Genomic DNA, 22,785 nt, shown 5'->3' on the forward strand with positions numbered 1-22,785 from the left:
CTTGCACTGCTCCCCACCAACTGCTTGGCTCTCCCTCCACACCCCTCATGATTCATTTAGATTCATTTTGCATAGATGTGTATACATACTTGCTCCTGATAGAATGTCACATCCTTTTGAGTAGGGACTGTTTCATCCTTTGTCTTTGTATTCTTAACCTCCCCTCATAGTATCTGGCACAAGGAGGTAATGAATAAATGCTAATTCACTATTAGCATGTGGTGATGAATAAATGCTTACTGGCCAACTGTTGGCTTCTGGAGGAAAGTGTTATGTCCTGAGCCTTGGATGCTGATGTGTTTTCTCCTCAGTACCTGGCTTGGGGGACTTGCACATAGTAGGTTCATAGCTGATGGTAGTAGGACCAGACTGTATTATGATGGTCTGATTGTGTTGAGGTAAGAAGTTCAAAGCTTAGCTTAGATACCATGTACTGAATTTGTCCATGAAAGGTGTCCTTGCAGAAGAAAAGAGGCATGTTTTCTTCAATGTAATAAAACATTGTTTTGTCACACTTCCTTTTTTGTCTGAGAGGTAACATGCCAGAAAGAGCTACATTTGGGAGTCCTGGGTTCAAATCCTGCCTCTGACACTTAGAGACTCATGGCTCTAGAGGAAGGGCCCTTAACATTTTCTGTGTGTCCTGGACCCCTTGGGCCAGTCAGACTGCTGAAACCTAAGGATCTCTTTTCAGAATTATGCCTTTAAATGCATAAAGTAAAATGAAAAGGCTTTCGAAGGAAACAAAATATATTGAAGTTAATGTTCAAAATTATTTCTAAAAGGGTCACAGACCCCAGGTTAAGAACCCCAGTCTAGAGTAAGAGGGAAACAATGAGGTCATCTAGGTCACTCCCTTCATTTTACAGATGACGAACCTCAGACCCCAGGAAGGCAAAGGTCTGGTGAAGGTCACACAGATGGTCAAGGGCCAGAGGTGGGACTTTAACTCAGTTTCTTTGACTTCAGTCACACTGCCCCTTCCACCACCCCTCAATACCTGCTGCTCTGGGAGTCTGTGTTTAAGCCCATTCCCAAAGGTAAGAACCTACTATGTGTTAGGCACTGGGTTAGGAGCCTGGGACATGAGCATGGAAATGGCCTTGGTCCTGTCCTGGAGAAATAGCATGTATGCAACTAAGTATCTAGTGATGCATATGGCTATATATGTGCAAGTATATTATGTAGACACTGTCTCTCTCCTACATTCTTTCATTCCCTCCTCCTCCTCCCTCATTTCTCCTATCTTTTCTCAACCTAACAATTATCTATCTACTTCCCTTCATCCCTTCATCCATCTATCTGTCTGTCTGTCTATCTATCTGTCTGTCTATGTATCTATCTATCTATCTATCTATCTATCTATCTATCTATCTATCTATGTCTACCTGCGTGTTTTCATTTTCTTTTATTTACCTGCCTGTTTCAATAATCTACCCATCTACCTATTTGCCTGTCTATCTGCTTGTTTCAGTCAATCAATTATTCATCCATCTACCCATTTATCTCTTTCTGTCTCTCTTCTTCTCTCTCTGTCAGTCTATCTTTATTATCTGTCTGTCTGTCTGTCTATCTCAGTCAGTTCAGCTGTCTGGTTATAGCTATTATTTTTATCACTATAGAGAGCACTGGATGAGACATTTTCTCTACCAATGTAGTTCTGATACTTTCTTTGTCATTTATAGTCAGAGAGCTAAAATGACTTACTTATGGTCTCACACCAATGAGACTCAGTGGAGAGACCTTGTAGTCAGGAAGCTGTGGGGTCAGCTTGTCTCTGCCAAATACAGACTATGGACAAGATAATCTGAGAATGAAGTAGCAATAATTGGAGGGAATCAGGAAAGGCCTCATGTAGGAAACTTTCTCAGTTTGCTCATTTGTGAAATGGAGATACCTAGTACCCCCGCAGATGAGGTAATGCATGCAAAACATTGGCGGTTTTTATTTACTATATTTGGCAGAACTTGTAAGTTGTGGTTTTAAACTCTCTAGCATTCAGAGTTAGAAGAAACCCTAGGGATCATGAGTCCAGCCCCTTCCTTTTTACATGAGAAGAAACTGAAATTAAAGCAGGAAAGTGACTTGTCCAAGGGCACATGTCTGTGCTGGAGATGGGCTTGAAATTACCTGACTCCACACACACCACCCAAAACACGGAGGCTTTTCTGTCAGCACAAACACTCATTGCCTCCAGCTTGCTCACTCCAGGGACTTCTCAGAAAAATGTATTTATAGATTTGGGGTTAAGGAAAGTTCATAGATTGTAGAAGCGTAAGAGACCTAACAAACCGTGTAGTCTAACTCCCTTCATTTTACAGAGAAGGAAAGGATTTGCCCAAGGTCACACAGCAAGTAAGTAGAAGTTTACTTAGAACTAAAACTAGGATTTTGCCTACAAGGGCTTTATTTTTATTTAATTTTTTTCAAATAATTATTTTAAATTATCAACCTTTATCCCTACAAGAAAGGTTCCCTTGGCTTCTTATTCATTTGTAAAGATTTTTTTTATAAGTTTCACATAAGGATCATGGACATTATCTGGCTTGTTTAAGGTTTTATTATCATTGTTAGAGATTGGACTAGAACTCAGCCTTTCTCTCCTAGAGGTTTTGTTACTTACACCCAGACCTTCTGACTGTAAATCTAGCCCTCTCTCTACCCTGCTATACTGCCTAGCTCTGAGAGTTGGCAAACTATTGAAACAAGAGTCAGAAAGTGCCTGTTTTCACAGTCTTGTATCATTCCTTTTGCAATCTTACGTTAAATACGGAGAGATGGACCCCTGAACTTGTGAGGGAAATTCAGTTCAGTTCAATTCAGAAAGCATCTAAATGCCCTCCAGCCTCCCAGGGCTGTGCTGGTCTGTAGTAACAACAGACTTTCTCCAAACTCAAGACACTTGTGAGTTTTATATGCATCATTTATATGCATCACTTTCTTAAGTCTAGAATCAACAAAAACACAAATCAAGCCCTGATTTGTAGTGTTTGCTGATTTCCAAGGTGTGAATTCTCACAGTGAAAATTTAACAATCATCCCTCCAGCACACCCTCACTCCTCACAGCTTACTATCTCCAATTTCCTTGAAGGCTCAGCTCTAGTCTTCTACATGGACACTTCCCCAATCTCCAAAGCTGCAAAGCCCTCTCCCTCCTCTCTCCTCAATTACCTTGTATTGATTTCATCTGTCAAGCTGATAGATCGAAGCTACTTGAGGACAGAGGCTATTTCATTTTTGTCTTTGAATCTCTAGTGCCTGGTACACAGTGGGTGATTAATAAATGCTTGTTGATGGACTGACTATGTACCAGGCATTGGACTCAATGATAAAACATAGTTAAGAAGTAGTAGAAAACTTGGGCAGGGGTAGAAGAGAAGCAAAAAAGAAAAAAAAAGAGGACAGGAGAATTTTAAAATGGGGTAGAGGAGGTTTGGGGGGGGTAGTTATAAAGCTGAGAAAATGAAAAGGGGATTATCAGAGACATATGGTAACTAATCTTATTTCCCAAATTATTAATGCTCTCCCCAATCACTGTGTATGTATTGTGCTTATAACCTGTATTTGCTGGTCTGCAAACATGAATTAGAATTAGAATGAAGGCTCACTTTTTGGGTATATTTGTATATTTTTTCTTTCTATCACTAGTATAATGTCTAGTACATAATGAAAATGTAATAGATGCTTGTTGATTGACTGGTAGTTGGACCTGCACCTAGGGGCAAATTTAATTGGTAGAGACTGTCTGACAAAGATGGACTGGGACCAGGGATGTATGGTAGTACACCGGCCACCTGAGGTTGTACAGTCTCTCCAAGAGGAGATGGCCCATTCACTGGAGTGTCCTTGCCCTCACCTCTTACCCTCAGAAAGGGGCTTGGGAGGAAAATCATACCCAAGGGAAGGATGCCATGGTGGTAGGATCCTGTAGGTAGCAGCCAGAGGAAGTTGTACCCACCCCTCCTGAGGACTGTATGGTGAGAGAGAGGAACTCAGGTTGTGTGAGGGGAAAGCACAGGAGCAAAGCGCCCCTCCCTCCCCCAATATAGACCATGTGAGCATCCTGGGGCAAAGTCCTATTCACCCCAGGCTCGTTACAGCTCTGGAGGGAAGACATCCCAATCTGGAGATGTATGAGAAGAACAAAGGCACTTGGCACGTGGTGCGGGTGTACAAAGGAAAAGGGGTCAATGGTTATTTAGCCAGCCTGTAAAGAGAAACTGCACCTTGGCTAAGGGAGGTGATAATTCCCCCCACAATGAGGTCTCAGCCAGTGCACCTGGGGTTCCAGGCATAATTCTTGGCACTCTGGTTAGCAGCTGACAGACTGCAAACAAGGTCAAAGGAGTTCAGAAACTAGTGAATGGAGTGCCAGTAGGGGCTTTTTATATGAGGATTGGGGTATGGTACAGGGAAAAGGGCAATGGATTAATAATCACAGGAGCCATGTCTAAATTGGATGCTGCCGGTCTCTACTTGTGGGCAGCCACTTGACCTTCCTGGGCCTCAGTTTCCTCCTCTGTGAAATAGCAAGGTTGGACTTGGTGACCTCTGAGTCCCTTGTACTCTGTATCTAGGCTTCTGTGAACCTCCGAACGAGGGACAGGGTGACTAAATCTGTCTGTCCATTGAGGCCAATGATGGGCATAGAAATTGAGGTATGAAGGGAATTCTTCCAGGGAAGGAGTGGAGGGAGATGGGAATCATGCATAAGTATGTGAAGGGCATAGCAACAGGAATGTGGACAAGTCCACGTCCCAAGCAGTCATGGTGTGTGTGTGTGTGTGTGTGTGTGTGTGTGTGTCCTTGACTATCACTGGAATTATGCTTAATCACAGGTGTAGGGCTTGAAGAAACCCCCAAAACATCTGGTGACTAGTCTAACTCTCTAATTTTACAGAGAAGGAAACTGAGACCCAGGAGGGTTAAATGGTTTGCATCAGATTACACAGTGGTAGAACTGGTCTAGAATCCTCTAGATCAGAGGCTTAAAAAACCCCCTTTACTATAAATTCAGTCAGACAATGAGGCAGCCTTCCCCTGGGGAAGGGATCCTGAAGTTAGATATTTACTACCTGCGTGACATTGGGCTACTCATTTACATTTTGTGAGTCAGTTTCCTCATCTGTAAAATGGGAAAGGATTGGTCTAGATAAATTCTGAGACACCTTTCATGTCTAGATCTATGGTCTTTTAAGATCTGCCACAATGCCCAAGGGACCTTGAGTAATGTGTCTTTTAACTTCTCTTAGCCTCAGTTTCCCTATCCATGTGGATCAAATGAAATAACACAAAGCACTGTGAAAACTTTAAAACTATGTATAAAAACTAGTGATTTATTTTTTTATCATTATTCCTTCATTTTACAGATGAGAAAATGGAATTCCAGTGAGGTTAAATAATTTCCCCAAGAGTCACAAGCTAGTAAGTGACCAAAGGCAGACACTGTATCTCATCTGACACCTAGATGCCTCACCATGAGCCCTAAGGCTCATCCTTCCAGTTCTGATGTTCTATGACACATTAGTAATAACCCCAAGGGAATGTAGATCAATTGTACCTCATGCTCATTCTGTCTCTGTCACCAGCCAGGTGGAATCAAGTTAAAAGGGTAGAATCAAAATGGGGAATGGGAATCAGAAAATGAGAAGTAGTAGGCTGAAAGGGGGTCACTGCGGGAAGAAGCAGCCCTAGACTCTATGCCTTAGTTGTTGGGCATGTATGGTGACCTGATGGGTGTTCTAGTATTTTCAAGGTGGAAGGGACTTCAGAATTTCTCTAGCCCATACCTCTCCTCCCACCCCTACCTGGAATTACTAACCCCCTCTGCAGAATCCCCTGACAAAGTGGCTACCTAGGCTGCACTTGGGATCCCCCAGTATCTGGTACTTCCCCATCCATTATAAAATGATGGAGCTGAAATGTGTCCTAGGGGTCAACCAATCCAACCTCCTTGTTCATATCAGTAAGGAAAGTGAGAGTCAGAGTGCCAAGAGATTTGCTCCCAGTTAGTTTGTGGCAGACCCAGGCTTCCTGGTCTAGTACTCTTCTCACTCTGATACTCATCACATCTCACCTGGTATAATGTAAACTTCTTGAGAAAAGGAAGAAGTGTGATGTAGGGAATAGAGAGGGGACCTTGAAGCCAAGAACACTTGAATAAAATCTTGCCTCTGACTCCCACTGGAGAGGGTTAGATGACTCTGGACAAGTCATTTAGTCTCCAAGCAGGTCTAAGAATCTGAATATGCATGGACAGGGAGAGTTTCCTTGCCTCAGAATGCCCTAGATCAATGAAATCTCAGGACTGACTCTGTCCTTGAGAGCAGGAATATTTCATTTTTAGTCTTTGTGTCACCTGGTATATCACAGGAATTTAATAATGGCTGACTAAATAAATGAATGAATCTGTGTGCCTGTTGTTTTCTGTTCCCTGTCCCCATCCTCAACTAATAGATTTTAAGTTCCTTGAAGGAAAGTATTGTTTCATTGTTTTGATCTCTGTACCATCAGTGCTTAACGTAGTGTTTGGCACATAGTAGGGGCTTTGTAATTGGCTGCTAATTTATTTCCTTACAGAAATATGGGGGCGCACCTTGCTTGGGATCTGAACCACCAATCCCCAGATGGAAAGGTGAGGGTTAGGAGTAGAGCATCTCTAAGCTGGAAGGGACCTCAGAGGGCATCAGATAGCGTCCCTCATTAATGGTTCCTTATCCTTCAATTGGAAACCTCCATTATTGGAATAGAACCCACTGCCTTTCCAAGCCCTCAGGACGTAACAGCTTCCCTGGGTCTCCCAATGCCCAGTGGGCGGTAGTCCTATGCAAAAGCAGCCCTTGCATACAAAAATATCCTTCCTTTCTCTTCATGCAAGTGAAAAAATATCATAACTTTTCTGCCCCAGAGAGAAAGGAGACTTCCTCTTTGGCTCCATTATTAAACCTACAGTCTGTTCTTTGTCTGGTCATTAGTCACTGGCTAACAACCTTTAAGATTTGGTTATTCTAGCTTCTGTTTGTCAGCAAAATTTTGTGGTTATGTCTGGCTCTAATGGATTTAATGGGTCTAATCACACACATATACGCACAGTCATGTGAACATACATGCATGTATTAAGTGTCACATGTATTGAATGACACACCCATGTCTTTATGTCTCAAGATGCCAGATGAGAAAACTGATGTGGCCCTGATAGATTCTCCAGCAAGTCAAGTAGTTTGTTGTTTGAGGGGGTCAGGGATTAAAGGAGTGGGTGCAGCCAGGAAGGTAGAACAGGTGTGACTGGAGCAAATCTTTTTAATGGCTTTGAGGTGGTGAGGGGGTTAGCTTTCCTTCTGAATACCCTCCTGAGTTACTCAGGTCCCCCTCCTGTAATTGGATCAAATGAAATCATACATTTAGGGGGTTCAATAACACTAACACAATGTTCATGTTGTGTTAACAAAACACAATAAACATGTATGTTCTGTTACCATAATAATGTGTATTATGGTTTTTTTTTTCTTATCAGTTTGTGGAATTGGGAAGTCAGAATCAGTTCAGCAGATGATTGAAAAGGTTCCTGCTGCTCAGACTAACCAGAGGGATGAATATGTAGGCTAGTATGGAGGAGGACTTGGTAGACTGAGAAAGACAGGAGCCCCTCTATATTCCTAAAGAAACTAAAGAGACAGCAAAAGGACTCATATACACGAATACATTTATAGCAGCTCTTTTCATGGTAGCCAAATATTGGAAACCAAGAGGGTACCTAGCTAGGTGGAATAGTGAATTTGGAGTCAGGAAGACCTGAGTTCAAATCCTGCCTCAGATATTAACTGTGTGATCCTTGGCAAGTCACTTAACCTCTGTCTGCCTCAGTTTCCTCATTTGTAAATAGGGGATAAGAATAACCCCTTCTGATGAGGATCAAATGAGCTAATATTTAAGCACTTTGTAAACCCTAAAGCATTCTATAAATTATTATTGTTATTATTATCGAATGGTTGAACACATTTGATATGTAAACATAATGGAATATTATTGTACCATATGAAATAGATCATTTCAGAGGAAACTGAGAAAGCCTTGATAAATGGATGAAGAGTGAAGTGAGCAGAATAAGGAGAACAATTTATAGAATCTTAACATTAGAGAGAAAAACAACTTTAAAAGACTTTAGAACTCCACTGAACACAAGGATAGGTCATAAGTCCAAAGGAATGGAGACAAAACTTGCTACTCATCTCCTGCCAGAGAGGTGATGCACCTTAAATGAAAAAAGAAACACACTTTTTCAGATAGGGTCAAAGTGGAGATTTGTTTTTGCTGAATTGTTATATGTGTGTATTGAGGACTTTATTTTTAAAAAGATTTTATTTTCTTAATGGGAGGGGTAATGAGAGGGATATGTTAACAAAAGAAAATTAAAAAAATTAGGGGCCTCTGATGACTAATTTATTCCTAGAAGAGTAGAAAGTCCAAACTAGGAGAGACCTTAGAAGAGAGAATGTCAGAGAAAAGAGAGACCTCACAACATGGAATTTCAGGGAAGGGAGGGACTTTAGGACATAGATTGTCAAAGTTGGTGAGGGGGGGGGGGATCAGCGCATGAAATATTAGAGAAGAAAGATACTTCAGAGACCATCTGGTCCAATGTCCTCGCTTCCCAGATGGGGAAGCTGAAGTCTAGAAACAGGAAGTGTCCTGCTCATTATCATGCACATCTGACTAATAACTAGGTGATAATGCCAGCATTTGAATCCAGCTCCGGACTTCCTCCTTCTTTACATCGATTCGACATATTTTCCCTTTCCTTTCCTGATTTTCTACCCCTTTCCCTTCTTTCCCTTCTTTCTCTTTTTCTCTCCATTGCTGTCTCCCTCCTTCATTTCTTTCTTTACTTTTTTTCTACCTCTCTTGCCTCAGTCATGTTCTCTTTTCTCTGCCTTTCTTCTCTTCTTCTTCCCTCCTGACCTTTCCTTTTATGCTCTCATCTTTATTTCTCTTCATCTTTTCTTTTTCCCTTCTTTTCTTTCTATTTATTTCTCTCCCTGTCATCTTCCCTCTTTCTCATCCTCCATTTCTTCTTCCCCCCCTTTCTCCAGCTTTCCCTTTTTCCCTTCTTCTCTCTTTAATCTCTTCATTACCTCTTTCCCTTCTTCCTTTTTCATCTGTTGGCTCCTTTCTCCCTTCTTCCTTTTTTCTCTCTCCTCTTTCCCTCCCTCCCTCCCTTCCTCCCTCCCTTCCCCCCTCCCTCCCTCCCTCCCTCCCTCCCTCCCTCCCTTCCTTCCTTCCTTCCTTCCTTCCTTCCTTCCTTCCTTCCTTCCTTCCTTCCTTCCTTCCTTCCTTCCTTCCTTCCTTCCTCTAAATTAAAACCAACAAACTACCCACGAACATTTTTGCAATTAGACCACAGCAAACAGAGACAAAGGTGACTGGGATAGTATCTATTTAGAGGTATTCACAGAGCTTTGTCAGAGATCATTCATCCTTATTCTATGCACCTTCTCTATCATCTTTGCTTTAGATTGTGTCTATGGAATATTCAGCTAGAGGCTGAATTTTTCTCTCAGTCCTTTCATTCCCTAACATATTATCATTACCTAACCCACCCCTCTTCCTCACATTTTGTTTGTTATTTTATTAGAAAATTAAAAAATGATGTTTTCACCACACTTGCTTCTTTTGTCTAATTTTGTGTCAAATTCTCTAATGACAGAAACTGAAAGCTGTCTTGTGGCACAAGGGAAATCATTTTGCTGATGTCAACCGAATCCACTGTTTGAAAAATGCGATAGCATTGGGGATGGTTTGCATCTAGGATCAGAAATTTTAGTGATGGAAGGAAGCTAAGTTTATCTAATCTAACCCCCAACCCCCATTTTGCAGAGGAGGAAACTTAGTCTCCATGAGAGGAAGAGATTTGGACCAGGTTACATAGTCATGAAGTAACAGTGCTCAGATTCAAATCCAGTTCAAAAAATCATTCATTATTGTTTTAGAGCTGAAAGAGACCTCAGAGTCCACCTCATCTAGCCTACTGGGAAACTGAGGCTGAGAGGGTAATGCATTTCAGTGTCATATTGGAGCATAGGTTTAGAGTTGGAGGGGATCACAATCCAACCCCCTCATTTGACAGATGATGAAACTAAGGCCTAAGGAAATAAATGACTCGCATAAAGTTGCACAAATTAATAGCAATATTGTTAAAAGTCTTTAAACAGCAAGCTAAAGTTTACAAAGCACTTTACAAACATTTTTTTCACTTGAACCCCTCAACAACCCTGTGAGGTAGGCATTACAGGCATTTTTATGCCTAGTTTGCAGATAAAACAGCTGAGGCTCAGAGTGATTAAGTCATTGGCTCAGGGTCACACAGCTAGAGATAGGCATCACACCGAGGTCTTCCTGACTCCAAATCCAGTCCCTTTTCCATTATATCATGCTGCCTGTCAGTGACTAAATAGTGTATATAGGCTCTAAAACAAAAGACAAATTTATAGCAGGAGGGGTCTTTAAAGATCATTGAATATCTTCCCCTCATTTTATAGAGGCATTGTCCACAAAAGTTATATGACTTGCCCAGCATCAAGAGGGCATGCTGGGTTTTGACTGGGATGGTCTGACTTCAAACCCACCACTCACTTCACTCCTCCACATGCCCCTCCTACCCTGATCTTATTCTATTGATTCCATATGAAACCCTGGAATTAATCTAATCCAATCCTCTCATTTTATGTCTGAGAAATTCAGGCCCAGAGAGGCAAAATAATTTACTCAAGGACAGCCAGCTAGGTGGGACCAGAACCTTGATTTCATGACCCCTGGTCCCATGCTCTTTGATCTTAGGGGGATTTCTAGGTAGACCCAAGTGATATTTTGTGGTGGAATGAAAGGGAAACTGAGTGAGTTCTTTGTGTGAGTAGGGTTAAGGGGTTAGAGAGGGGCTGTATCCCAGCATGTCCAGTGTTGGAAACAGAAGGGAAAACAACAATCAGAGAGAAGCAGCTCCTGGGATATTCAGTGCCCTGTGAGTCAGGTGGGGCATTGGACAAGTCCTGTCTCAGAATCTGTTGTTTCTCCAATGATGTTGGAGCAGAGACATCAGATAGACTTTTAGGAAAAGGAAGAAGTGCCCTACTACCAATTGGGAGGCAGCTTGGTGGGGAGGTGGTCTCAGACCCAGATGGACCCGAGTTCCCAGCTTGAATACACATTGGCTTAACCTCTCAGTTTACCAGGGAAACTTTTTAAGACCCTCAACTGCAGAGAAGGAGAAGCCATGACTTGGTAGAAAGTTTCCTCAACTGGGAATTCCCTACATGGATGAAATTTATAGGTCTAGTCCCTTTTCTTGCTTGACAAGCGCCATTTCTACAGTGTTTTCTGTCTCATGGAATAGGTAAGCACGTACATTTTTGTAATATATTAAGACAATGATTATACTGTCATTTATAGAGACAATTGAGGGCTCAAGGGGTCAAGTGACTTCCCCAAGGTCACATGGTAAAAAAGGACTTGAATCTTTTGACTCCAAGACTAGTAGTGCTCTTTCTATCTCCCATGTTATATCAGTTGACAAGCACCTATTGAGTATGTCTATGGGCCAGGGGCAGCTTGGATGGCTTGGAATCGGAAAGACTCATCTTTATGAGTTCACTTACTAGCTGTGTGACTTGGGGCAAGTCACTTATCCATGTTTGCCTCAGTTTCCTCCTTTGTGAAAATGAGCTGGAAAAGGAAATGGCAAACCATTCCAGCATCTTTGCCAAGGGAACCCCAAATGGGGTCACGAAGAGTTGGACCCAACTGAAACAAATGAACAACCACAAAATTTTGGGCTAGGTCCTGGGCATAAAAAACATAAACGTGAAACAATTCCTATGCTCAAAGAGATTCCATTCACAAGTAAGTGAATCCAAAGTACATACAGAATTATTTGTAGGGGAAAATGTTCTAGCAACTGATTCAGACTTCCTGTAAGAGATGGCATTTGAAGAAAATTCAATCAGCCAATCAATCAAAAAGCACTTATTAAACCTTTACTACATACTAGTGCAGTGCCAGGCACTGGGGTTAGATAGACAAAAGGAAATATTCCTTGTTGTCAAGGGGCTTACATTCTATTAGGGGAGATAAGTATATAAAGAATTGAGAGATAGGGACCAGAAATGTGATTTTATCAGTATGGGGAGCTCCCAATGAAAAAACTCCCTGTACCAAAGCAGGCTGACATCTTCTCAGTTCCTCAATATTTTAGAGTTGCCAAGCATGGAGAGGTTGAAGAATTTCCTCCTTAGGTCACACCAGCAGCAAATGGCAGTGGCAGGACTATGGGCTCATGTCTTCCTACTTTTAGGTCAGCTTTCTATCCACTGTGGCATACTGCTTCTCATGTTGTACAAGATATATACAAAATGAATGCAAAACGATTTCAGGGAATTCGGGGCTCTCTATATTCCCTTCTAGTCTGGAATCTATGAGCCATAAATGCCTGGGACAGATCAAGCCTAATTTTCATGGAGTTATCTCAGGTTGAGCAGGTTTTTCATGTGATCGAAGAGAACTAGAAAGGATGACAGTTACGGGCTAGGTTTGAGGTTCATTGTTAAGAACAGTGAGTGCAAGCCCAGTTAGAGGGACTGCTTTGGTTCTGCCACTGACAGAGAATATAGTGGAGCTCTGGAAGAACTGTGACTGCATTGTGGCATGGTGTCTTGGGTAGTCATTGAATCTGGGGTCAAAGGATTTAGATCTGATTCTCAGCTCTGCCACTTGCTAACTGTGTGACTTCGAACAAATCTCCTCTCTGGGCTTGTGTCAAATTATGGAATTTGTGCTGAAAATGTATCTTGTTCTGGTCCACCTAACCCCCTTCTTCTAATCTGTATAGCAAGTTCTATGTATATAAACTTACATAAAGTATGCACGTTTATAAGTAGCCAGTACACAGGGGGTAATAACAGGAAATTAGATCACAAAGGGGAACCTGGAAGTCATATACAAACCATCCCAAAGATCAGAGGAGCATCATTTACAAATTGTATCATACATTAACCAAAATTCACGTCCTGGTAATATCTGCTGATTCAGGAGAAGCCACCTAGGCACTGCTGCCAGGACCTTCTGGTCCTATGATGTGTAAATCCCAGACAAATTCCAGACCTCCATAGCAGAACATCAAAAAGATGCTCTAAAAGTTTTTACCAATAATGTTGAGATGATTTGGATACGTTAATGAACTAGTCCTAAGGAGGCACAGATAAGAGTCAATCTGTTTGCCCCAAATCCTATAAAACTGAAACCTCAAACTCTTGCCCATCTGTCTCCCCAGCCCTCTTCCATCTCCATCAGGATGATGATGCCTAGCTCTCCCAACCATGGTCTGCCTCTTTCCGCTTTCCATGCCCCTCCCCATGGTACCTCTCCACCACCATGTCCTGGTTCACATGCCATATACCTCTTTACCTTTTTGCCAACTTATTTCTGACTTTTGATCCCCATATCCTTTGTGTTAAAGCGTAATTGCCCCTCCCCCATTTCCCACTGCCAGTAATAGTCTTTTCTGGAAAGTATCCAAAGAACGAGGTGTGCCTATTTTTCTTAAATGATCAATTCAGAATTGTATGAGATGAACTCTCACATCCCTCCAACATCTCACATCATCTCACATCTAACATCATCAATCCCTCTCACATCTAAAGCATGGAGTAGCTGGGGATATTAGGTAGGATGATGTTCACTCAGGACCATGAAACAGGATGGCCTATGTCAGGTTGGAACTGATGTTCACTGAACCATCTCAAGAGAGGAAAGGTCAAAACTATGGCAGCAGAGCTTGCAGACCAGAGAGACCTTGGTGAAGCTCAGTGGTGAGCATAGGATCCTAAAAGAGGGCTTCAATAAAAGGCTGCTATTGGCCCATGCTTTGATCTACCAGGTCAACATCATTCCAAGCTCTTCCTGGAGTGACTGGTTGAGGCTACTAGGGCTTGAGTGAAGGGTAAATTATAAGTCAGCTCTAAAGCTCTTGGAAAAAGATTCTTTGGGGTTTGGAATAAAAAAAAGGGAGTTTTAGATTTTAGTTGTATTGGGTGAGAGCATGGGAAAATACTAGATTGGGGTCAGAGGATATGAGTTTAAATCCTGGTTCTGCTACTTCCTAAAAGTGACATTAGGCAAATCACAAAGTCTCTGGGCATCAGTTTCCTCAAATAGAAAATGTAAGATTATTTGTCACATCTATGAATAGGGGAAGAGTTCATGACTAAACAAGAGACAGAAAGATTCATAGAAGGTAAAACAGGAAATTTTGATTATATTAAATAATGATATTATATTAATTAATATTATATTAAAAAGTTTTTCTACAAACAAAACCAATACTGTCAAAATTAGAAGAAAAACAAGAAACTGGGAAAAAATTTACAGTAAGTTTCTCTGAAAAATGTCTAATTTTTCATACATACAGAGAACAGAATCAAATTTATAAAAATACGAGCTGTTCCCCAATTGATAGTCAAAGGATCCAAAAAGGTAGTTTTTGGCAGAAGAAATCAAAGCTATCAATAGTAATATGAAAACACATTCTAAATCACTAATTATTAGAGAAATGCACATTAAACCAACTCTGAGGTATCAGTTTGGCTAAAATGACAGAAAAGGAAAATGACAAATTTTGCAGATGTGGGAAAATAAGTACATTAATGCTATGAACCAGTTCAGAGGATAATGTATAGCTATGCCCAAAGGGTTACAAAACTGTGCATACCCTTTGACTCAGCAACATCACCACTAGCTCTATACTCCAAGGGGATCACACAAAAAAGAAAAGGACCCATATGTACAAAAATATTTATAGCAGCTCTCTTTGTGGAGGTAAAGAATTGGAAACTGAGGTGATGCCCATAAACGGGGGAATGGCTGAACAAGTTTTAGTATATGAATGTGATGCAGTATTATTGTGTATGAGAAATAAAAGGAATTGTTTCAGAAAAACCTGGAAAGATATCTTTGAACTGATGCAGAGTGAAGTGAGCAGAACCAGGAGAACAACCTACACAATAATAGAAATATTGTAAAGATAATCAATTATGCAAGACTTAGTAATGCCAATTACTACAATGATCCACTGTGCCTGCAAAGGATTGATGATATAAAATGCTAGCCACCTTCAGATAGAGAATTAATGGATTCAGAGTGCAGATTGAAGCATTTGCATTCTTTTCTTTGTTTTTCTTGCCTTTTTTTCCTGAAAATGGCTAACATGGAGATATATTTGCATATTTTTATATGTATAATGGGTATCATATTTCTTGCCTTCTCAATGGGTGGGGGAAGGAGAGAAAGAATTTTGAATTGAAAATTTTAAAAATTAAAAATTTCTCAGTCTCCTTTCAACTTCAAATTCAAGATTTATATCAAGGAAGATTTCACTACTTACAACATTGCCACCCCACCTTGAACTTTGTGCTCTTTATTTGGGGAGAGAACAAGGTAACTTAGAAAGAGAACTGAACTTGAAGTCAAAACATCTGGATCTAAGTCTGGGCTCCAACAATTACTCACTGAGTGACCTTGAACAAGTGACTAGACTTTTCTGGGCCTCAGTTTCCCTTTCTGGAAAGTAGAAATCATGATACTTGAAGTTTCCTTTCTGAGGATTGCTCTGAGGTCAGTTCTTTGTAAACCAGAAAAACCATTGTAGAAAATACCAAGTTTATGTATTATTATTGATTGTCTTTTTGAAAACTGAGATCCTGTGGAATTATTCAGGCCAGTTGTAAAGAGAAGCAGACGAGATGGTCATTTTTCCTCAAGGGTAGTGCCTGTGGGTGCTTTTCTGCGGCTATCTTTCCTTTGATTAAATCTCTTCACATCGGTCACTTCTGCGCTGTCTAACTCCTTATGCCACGCTGGTCTTGTATGGTATAAGAATGTATTCATAATGAACACATTTTCTTTCTTTCTTTTATCCTTTTGACTTTGACTTATGACTTCATTCATGTTGGGGAAAACTCGGTGTGGAAATCCCATCAGTAATGGAGATCAACTCAACTTTTAGTCTTAGTGAGTTACCTGGGCCATTAAGAATAATAACCAATAAAAATAACTGGCATTAAAAGGCACTTACTACTTAGCCATGCACTGTACTAAGTGCTTTACAACAACCTGGGAGACAGGCACTATTCTTATTCATATTTTATGGTTGAGGAAACTGAGGTGGACAAAGGTGAAATGACTTGCCCAGGATCACACAGTCACTAAATGTGCAAGGCTGAACTTGAGCTCATGTATTCCTGACTCAGATCCTTGCTTCACTACAGTGATTTGCCCGGAATCACACAGCTAATATGTGTTAGAGGAAGGACATGAACCCAGGCCTTTCTGACTTTAAGATCACCTCATTCTACCTTGTCATGTTGTTTCTTAACCAGTTTTTTATTTTTTTAAGGGAACAAAAAGCAAATTAAGAGCATGACATTTCTATCTCTCCATCTCCTCCTTTTTCTATCACTGGCCCTGTTCATTTTTCTATATCATGATGGTACCTGGGCCAGCCAGTGTTCATTAACTTTCTGAACTTCTGAATCAACCAGTTAACAAATATTTATTGAGGGCCTACTGTGTTTGAGGTGCTGAAAAGAGAGTTAAATTATCCTCTGATTGTGGTGGAAAATACCTAATATGCTTTGAAGGCCAGTGAGTAATCTCAATAGCTATGCTTAATAATAATTATTGTTATTATCTATACCTACAGGGAAAATGGTTGGGAAAAGCTGTCAGTTTCACTGAAATGGAAATAGCTCCATGGCTTCCTCCTCCAGAAGTAAGAGTGAACTGAGTTCATTGGTCTCCAGAGCAGGAGAACCATGGGCCCAAAGAAACTCAGAGAAGAAAATTTGGTAAAAATAGGGGAAAAAAGGCACATTTTGCTTCAAAGGGAGTAAAGCCTTTGAAAGGTTGGCAGGGATGCTTTGACAGAGGGACAAGTATATGTCTCTGTGTGTGGGGGGTATGGAAAGAGAAGCAGCTGTCAAACTAAATGCTTAAAATCTTCAGCAGAGTGGAATTTAACAGTGCTGAGAGAGAGAGAAAATGCTTTCTTTCACCCTGGACAAGGCTGTGAGAGGAGAAAAAGAGAGAGAGACAAACAGACAGAGAAAGAGATAGAGAAACCAAGAGAGAGACAGATAGAGAAAGAGAAATAGAGACAGAGACAGAGCTTTTGACACAGAGATGGAGGGAGATAGAGGTAGATAGGATATAGGAATACAGAGAGAGAGAACTAGAGAGAGCAGGGGGAGACAGAAAGAGAAAGGGAGAAAAAGGAAGAGAAATGACTAAAAATTCCATGACATATTTAATCTTATTTAAAGAGTGACCCTTTCTCTTTACTGGTAAGGAGTATCTCTTGGAAGAATACTGAAATCCATGAAATGAGAAGGAAAAACTCAGAAAACAAACAAACAAAGAGCTTTTTCCCAATGGAGAAGATGTTTTCTTAGGTGATCTACCAGGTTACTACACTGAGCACAGAAGATGCTCTGGGGGTGGGGGTGGGGAAGAGACAGGCATCCTGATACCTAGAGGTACTTGGCTTAGGTCAGAACTACTGCCCCTTTCATTGTTTTCTTCCCTGAAAGGATTCTAAGATCATCTCTTCACCCTAAAGCTCCTCATGAGGGTTTCCTGGAAAGTTCAAGAACCTCTGATCTTTTATACCACCTATGGCCCATATTCCTGACCCAACTTATCCTTTTTCATGAAATTCGACTCATGTAATGCAGTACACACACACACACACACACACACACACACACACGGGGAGCCAAAGGAGACTCCAACTGAACTTCAAGCTTTTTTGTGTTAAGACCTAAAATCACTGACTCCCTTGATAGAAGGTCTGAACAGGTGGCTTGCAATTCTTCAGCAAATCCATTAATTTCAGAGGGAGAACTGGGACAAGGAAATTCTCCCAAGCTTCTCCATCAGAAAAGGAAGAAGAAAAATCTCTGGAAGCCACTAGCTTGACTGAAAACCACAGAGTGGGAGACATTAGAAATAGCATAAAGTTGATTTTTTTCTTAGGGCCTTTTGTGAACTCTTGGTGAGGAGTTTGAAATATGTTCCCACTTCCTTGGCAGGGGTGGGGAAAGGGGACAGGGTATTTTTTTTTTTTTGGATGTACAATTTGGTGCAGGAATCTTCAGTACTGGGAAGGGATAAACACTGATCTCTGTGAAGAGTGACTATTTAAAATAGCCCCAAATAAACAACCTAACAACCAACTAAGAAAAATGCCACATTCACCGTCACTCCAACCTCTGTGATCAAGTTAATTCCTTGGTTCCAATGCTACCTTCTTCTTTCTCAGCCAGCTCCCCAATGTTCATCATGTGGCCTAGCGCCCTGGGAAGCCCTGTTGGATCAGAGGCCTGGGCAATCACCAGCATGGTCCTAGCCCTGTACACCCCACCCTTCCTGCCTCTGCATTTGGCCACAAGTGGGATGAGGATGATAGCTTCTCCAAGAGATGTGACTGGATGCAAGAAGGAGTGCAGTTTCCCTAAAGCAGTGGTGCTTGAGGCCCCCCCCCCCCATCTCCCAGCGCTGGGAGGAGGGGGGTCTTGCAGGGGCCAAGCCCACTGCTTCTGTCTGCATCTCACGCCCCTTTTGCAGTGTTGCTAGTCAGAACCTCTTTGCAGATGATTCAGAGGGAGTGAGAATGACTTGGGAGAGAGTTCAAGTCAATACATTTTGAGATGGGGGCAAGAAGAAGAGCAGATTTTTAATTAAAATATCTTTTCCTCTTTTTAATGCACAAATAATAAACCTAAGCTGCCCCCAGGTCCCTGGGCCTTTAGGGAACTATAAAATGCTTTAAAGATGCAGTACTGAGCCTTGGCAATTGGAACCCTTACAGGAACATCTATTTGTGCATACAGGCCAATTTCCGAGCTTCTCTCCCCCCTCAGATTTTGCCATTTCTTCCCCCCCCCCCCCATCTAGCCTACCCCTCTGGGTCTAACTTCAGTCCAAGGAAAGGAAACTACAAATATGCTACTTTCCCTAAAAGCGCCCCTAATTCTTTCTGCTAGCCTTCTCTTTTGGTAGCTAAGGGTGTCATCGATGCTTAATTAAGGAAGTCTGGCCACTGTTAATGACTAGCTGCATGAAAAGTCCTTCTTCCCCCCTTGCGCCCCCCCCCCCCCGTGTGTGTGTGCATGCGGCTTTCAAAGCTCCCCGATTAATTTCCTGATATTGATTTTCTGGCTTGGGGCTGGCATATAGTATGCAGGAGAGAACTCCGCTGCAGAAAACGGTAACAGGCAGCGGCTTGGATTGAGAAAGGGCATCGAATGCAGTATGCGTCAAACAGACCATCGCTCAATGAAGTCACTTAGCTATTCAAAACATGTTCAGCCATCACTCAACCGTTTGCACCAAGAAGGGGGAAGGGGGCGGGGGCGGGGGAGGGGCACAGAGAAGGGGGCTGGATTCGCGCGGCTTCCCGGACACGACCAATTCCAAACAGCAGTTTTGCTGAGACTCTAGGACTGGAGCGGCCTTTTCCCTCCCACTTGGCTCTTCTTTTACACCCATTGCCTGCTTGCGGACCCCGCACCCCCACCCCCGCTGCCTCTCAACTCCCCGAATCACCATCCCAGGGCTGATTTGAGAAAAACCATTCTGCAGCAGTGACCACTCAACACTTTTCTCTTCAAAGTAGCGCGCCGCGCCCCTCGCCCCCCCCCCCCACCTCTTCCCTCCAGTTCACATAACCGAAACGGTGCTTGGGTCTTTGAACACACACACACACACAGGTTTGAATTTCTCTGGGCACATAGCTGTAGCTTGCACAAACACACACACGCACACACATTCAACCTCCCCTCAGGCCATTTCTCAGTGCAGATTGTATGACCTGCAGGAATGTTTTCCATGTACAACTGTGTGCTTGTCCCCAGTACACAGGCTTGCATCTGTGTTCTGTATGTGTCCTTATGGCCACAGACCACCCCACTCCACAACACATACATACACACACGCACGCACTCCAATGGCACTACAAAATAACACATTGAAAGGCAAACTGCTGACACTCCCGCCCCCAGTTCTTTACCTCCCCCCACCTCTCTTTGCCCCCGCCCCCTTCCACAATGTCTGATTTCAGGATGTGGCTGCAATGCTGAATCTCGCCTTGTTTCTAGCTATCAGATATGTCAGTCTCGGTGGAAAAGAATTCTGCTCCCTCGAACAGAGCCGGAGGTGAATTACTGCTCAACAGAACTTGGGCTTATTTTCTGCGAGAGACTTATTTATTTTTAGGTTTTTGTCAGCATTAGCGCGGCCACACACACACACACACACACACACACACACACACACACAGCCACCTCCTCCAACAATCGGGCCCGTTCATAGACATTACGAAATTCTCTTGAACTCTGTATGAGATAAGGGGAATCCTGAGGGTCTGCCGAGCAAGGCTTCTTAGAAACCACAGAATGATCGAAGGAAGAGGGAATGTTTGCCAGTGAAGATGTGCTTGGGACTTTATTATTTTATGGGGGGTGGGAGGGGGAGGCAGAGAGGACAGAGGTAAAGAAAGGGGAGACAGAGTGCTTTTGGACCTCCTTTCATGAAAACAAGACCAGCGAAGAGAGAAGGAATTGTTTCTATATTATAGGCAGCTCAAAGCTAAAGGAATTTTTCCTTTTCCTCCTTACCCAGGCAGTGACAACCCAGAACCCAGAGCGGCGGTTCACCCAGACGCTTTTTATCGTCTCCCTTGTTGTTTTCACTATACATAGATTATTCCAATGAGGAGATTGGGTTGGGGGTGGGGGAGGGAGGGAGAAGAGGAAAGAGAGTAGAGTGTGGCTTTCTCTGAGCGCTTTCCTTCTAACTAACCCAACCAACCTTGATCCAAGGCAGGCGGAAGGAATGAAGTAAGAAAATGGTGGAATGTGCTGGGATTTATTTGGAGGAGGGTAGGGAGGGGTGAGAAAGAGAGAGAGAAAAAAACGGGGGTGGGGTGAAGGGTGGGAAGGAGGAGGGTGGGAGGAGATCCGGATTCAAATACCTTCCAGGCAGCAGGTTCTCCATAATCCAGAATGGGTCATGACTTCTTCGTTCTTTTTGCTGGTTTCATTCTCACTGACACTTTTAGTCTTGCAAACCCCTCTGGAGTACAGCCAGTAGTCGGTTCCCACAGCTATGGTCATCAGGCTGAAGGCAGCGAAAGCACCAACCGTGGTTAAAAGCATCTGAACACCTCTGTCAAACAGCCCCATAATTCTTCATTATATAAATACCCCAAACTGACTTCGGGTTCTTGGGAATGAGTGAGTTAGTGAGTGTGTGTGTGTGAATGTGTGTGTGTGAGAGAGTGTGTGTATCAAATCAAAGAATAATAACTCCACTAAGAATATAATGGGTACATGTGTGTATAGATTATATAGAATATAAAAAAGGGAGGTAAGAAAGCCCAAGGGAAAACTGTAAATTATAAAGACCACACGGGAGGAGAGGCTTGCCTTTTGAGATCAGAGACTGTTCCAGTTGCAGTATCAAAAAGAAAAAGAAAAGAAAAAGAAAAAAAGAAAGAAAATGAAAAATAAAAAAGACACCCCCCACCCCCCCAAAAGGAGATGCCTTAATCCCTTTTCCTAAAATTCTGGTCTCCAGTTTCCATATGTGATAGCTAATTTGGAGATGGCTTCCACAGGTTCATCCTTAACACAATCTCTCATGACCAGGACCTAGACAGTTAGAGATGGTTAGAGCTGGGATGCAACCTTCGGTCTTCGTTCTAAGCTCTGCAGCCTGCGCCATGAAAATCCAGTTATCTTTCTTGGGGGTCGCTTGGCTCTCGCTTTCTCAAACCAGACTGCCTAGTATACGGTAAGCCCTTGATTTCAGCTGAACAGGTGCGGAGCTCTTGCCTTCCATGGCTGTCCCCCGGGCAGCAGCGGCTGTGGCGGCAGCGGACGGCGGCGGCAGCGGCGGCGGCGGCGGCAGCAGCAGCAGCAGCGGACGGAAGCAGTAGCAGCCGCGACAGCGAGAGCAGCCCCAAGACCGATTTTTCTTTGTAGCGGTCGGTAAATCTTGTTTAAAGTGGGGGAGGAAAAAGAGAGGGGGGGGGGTCTTCTGGAGAACGAGACGGATTTTCCTCCCCAGATCCAAGAAGCTCCTGGAAATAAGAAGACGACCGTATCGCTGCTGCAGGATTTGCCACCCGGCTTTTTTCTTCTTTCTTTCTTTGGGTTCCCCCTCCCCACCCCCCTTACTCTTGCTCCCCTTCTTCCTGGCTCTCCCACCTACTGCATTAACGTGGTGCTGAACTGGACAGCTCCCCTGCGCCGATTACTCCGCGGTGCTGGAGAACAGCTCCTTTGCCTCTTGCCCGGGATGCTGCTGGGAAACCGGGCTTGGGGGGGGGGGGGGGGGGGGGGGGAGGGGGTGGGGGGCGGGGGGGGGACAAGAGCTTTCCTGCCTAGATCCTTTCCCTCCAGTATCTCCAGTACGATTGTAACCCTCCTCTGCTCTAAGGAGGAGGAAGGGAGGGGGAGAGGGCGATTAAGCCTTCCTTCTTATCCTTTTCAGTTTTACCCTGTTTCCAAATCCTGGAATGATTGCGCCCTTAGGCTCCAGAGGCTTAGAGAAAGGCGTAGCTAGAGATGGCTCTCTCTCTCTCTCTCTCTCTCTCTCTCTCTCTCTCTCTCTCTCTCACATACACACACACAAACCACTCTATTTCTCTACCCCCCTCCCCCACCCCAGTCTTTCTTCAG

The 22,785-nt window shown here is 42.9% G+C and overlaps 1 protein-coding gene across 1 annotated transcript in view; it reads right to left on the minus strand.

The window, feature by feature from the left end:
• CACNG2 (calcium voltage-gated channel auxiliary subunit gamma 2) overlaps positions 1 to 22,263 on the minus strand; it is a 153,231-nt gene extending 130,968 nt beyond the window's left edge. Inside the window, exon 1 of the mRNA XM_069082177.1 lies at positions 21,075 to 22,263. Within this exon, the coding sequence (XP_068938278.1) occupies positions 21,075 to 21,285 (211 nt within the window). The 5' untranslated portion in view covers positions 21,286 to 22,263. The remainder of the gene's footprint in view (positions 1 to 21,074) is intronic.
• Positions 22,264 to 22,785: the final 522 nt, after the last annotated feature.

The sequence above is a fragment of the Petaurus breviceps genome, unplaced genomic scaffold, assembly GCF_028583685.1.
Source record: "Petaurus breviceps papuanus isolate PSGF00001 unplaced genomic scaffold, PetGlider_PUasm1.0 156, whole genome shotgun sequence".
In the NCBI taxonomy this organism is placed as follows: Eukaryota; Metazoa; Chordata; class Mammalia; order Diprotodontia; family Petauridae; genus Petaurus; species Petaurus breviceps.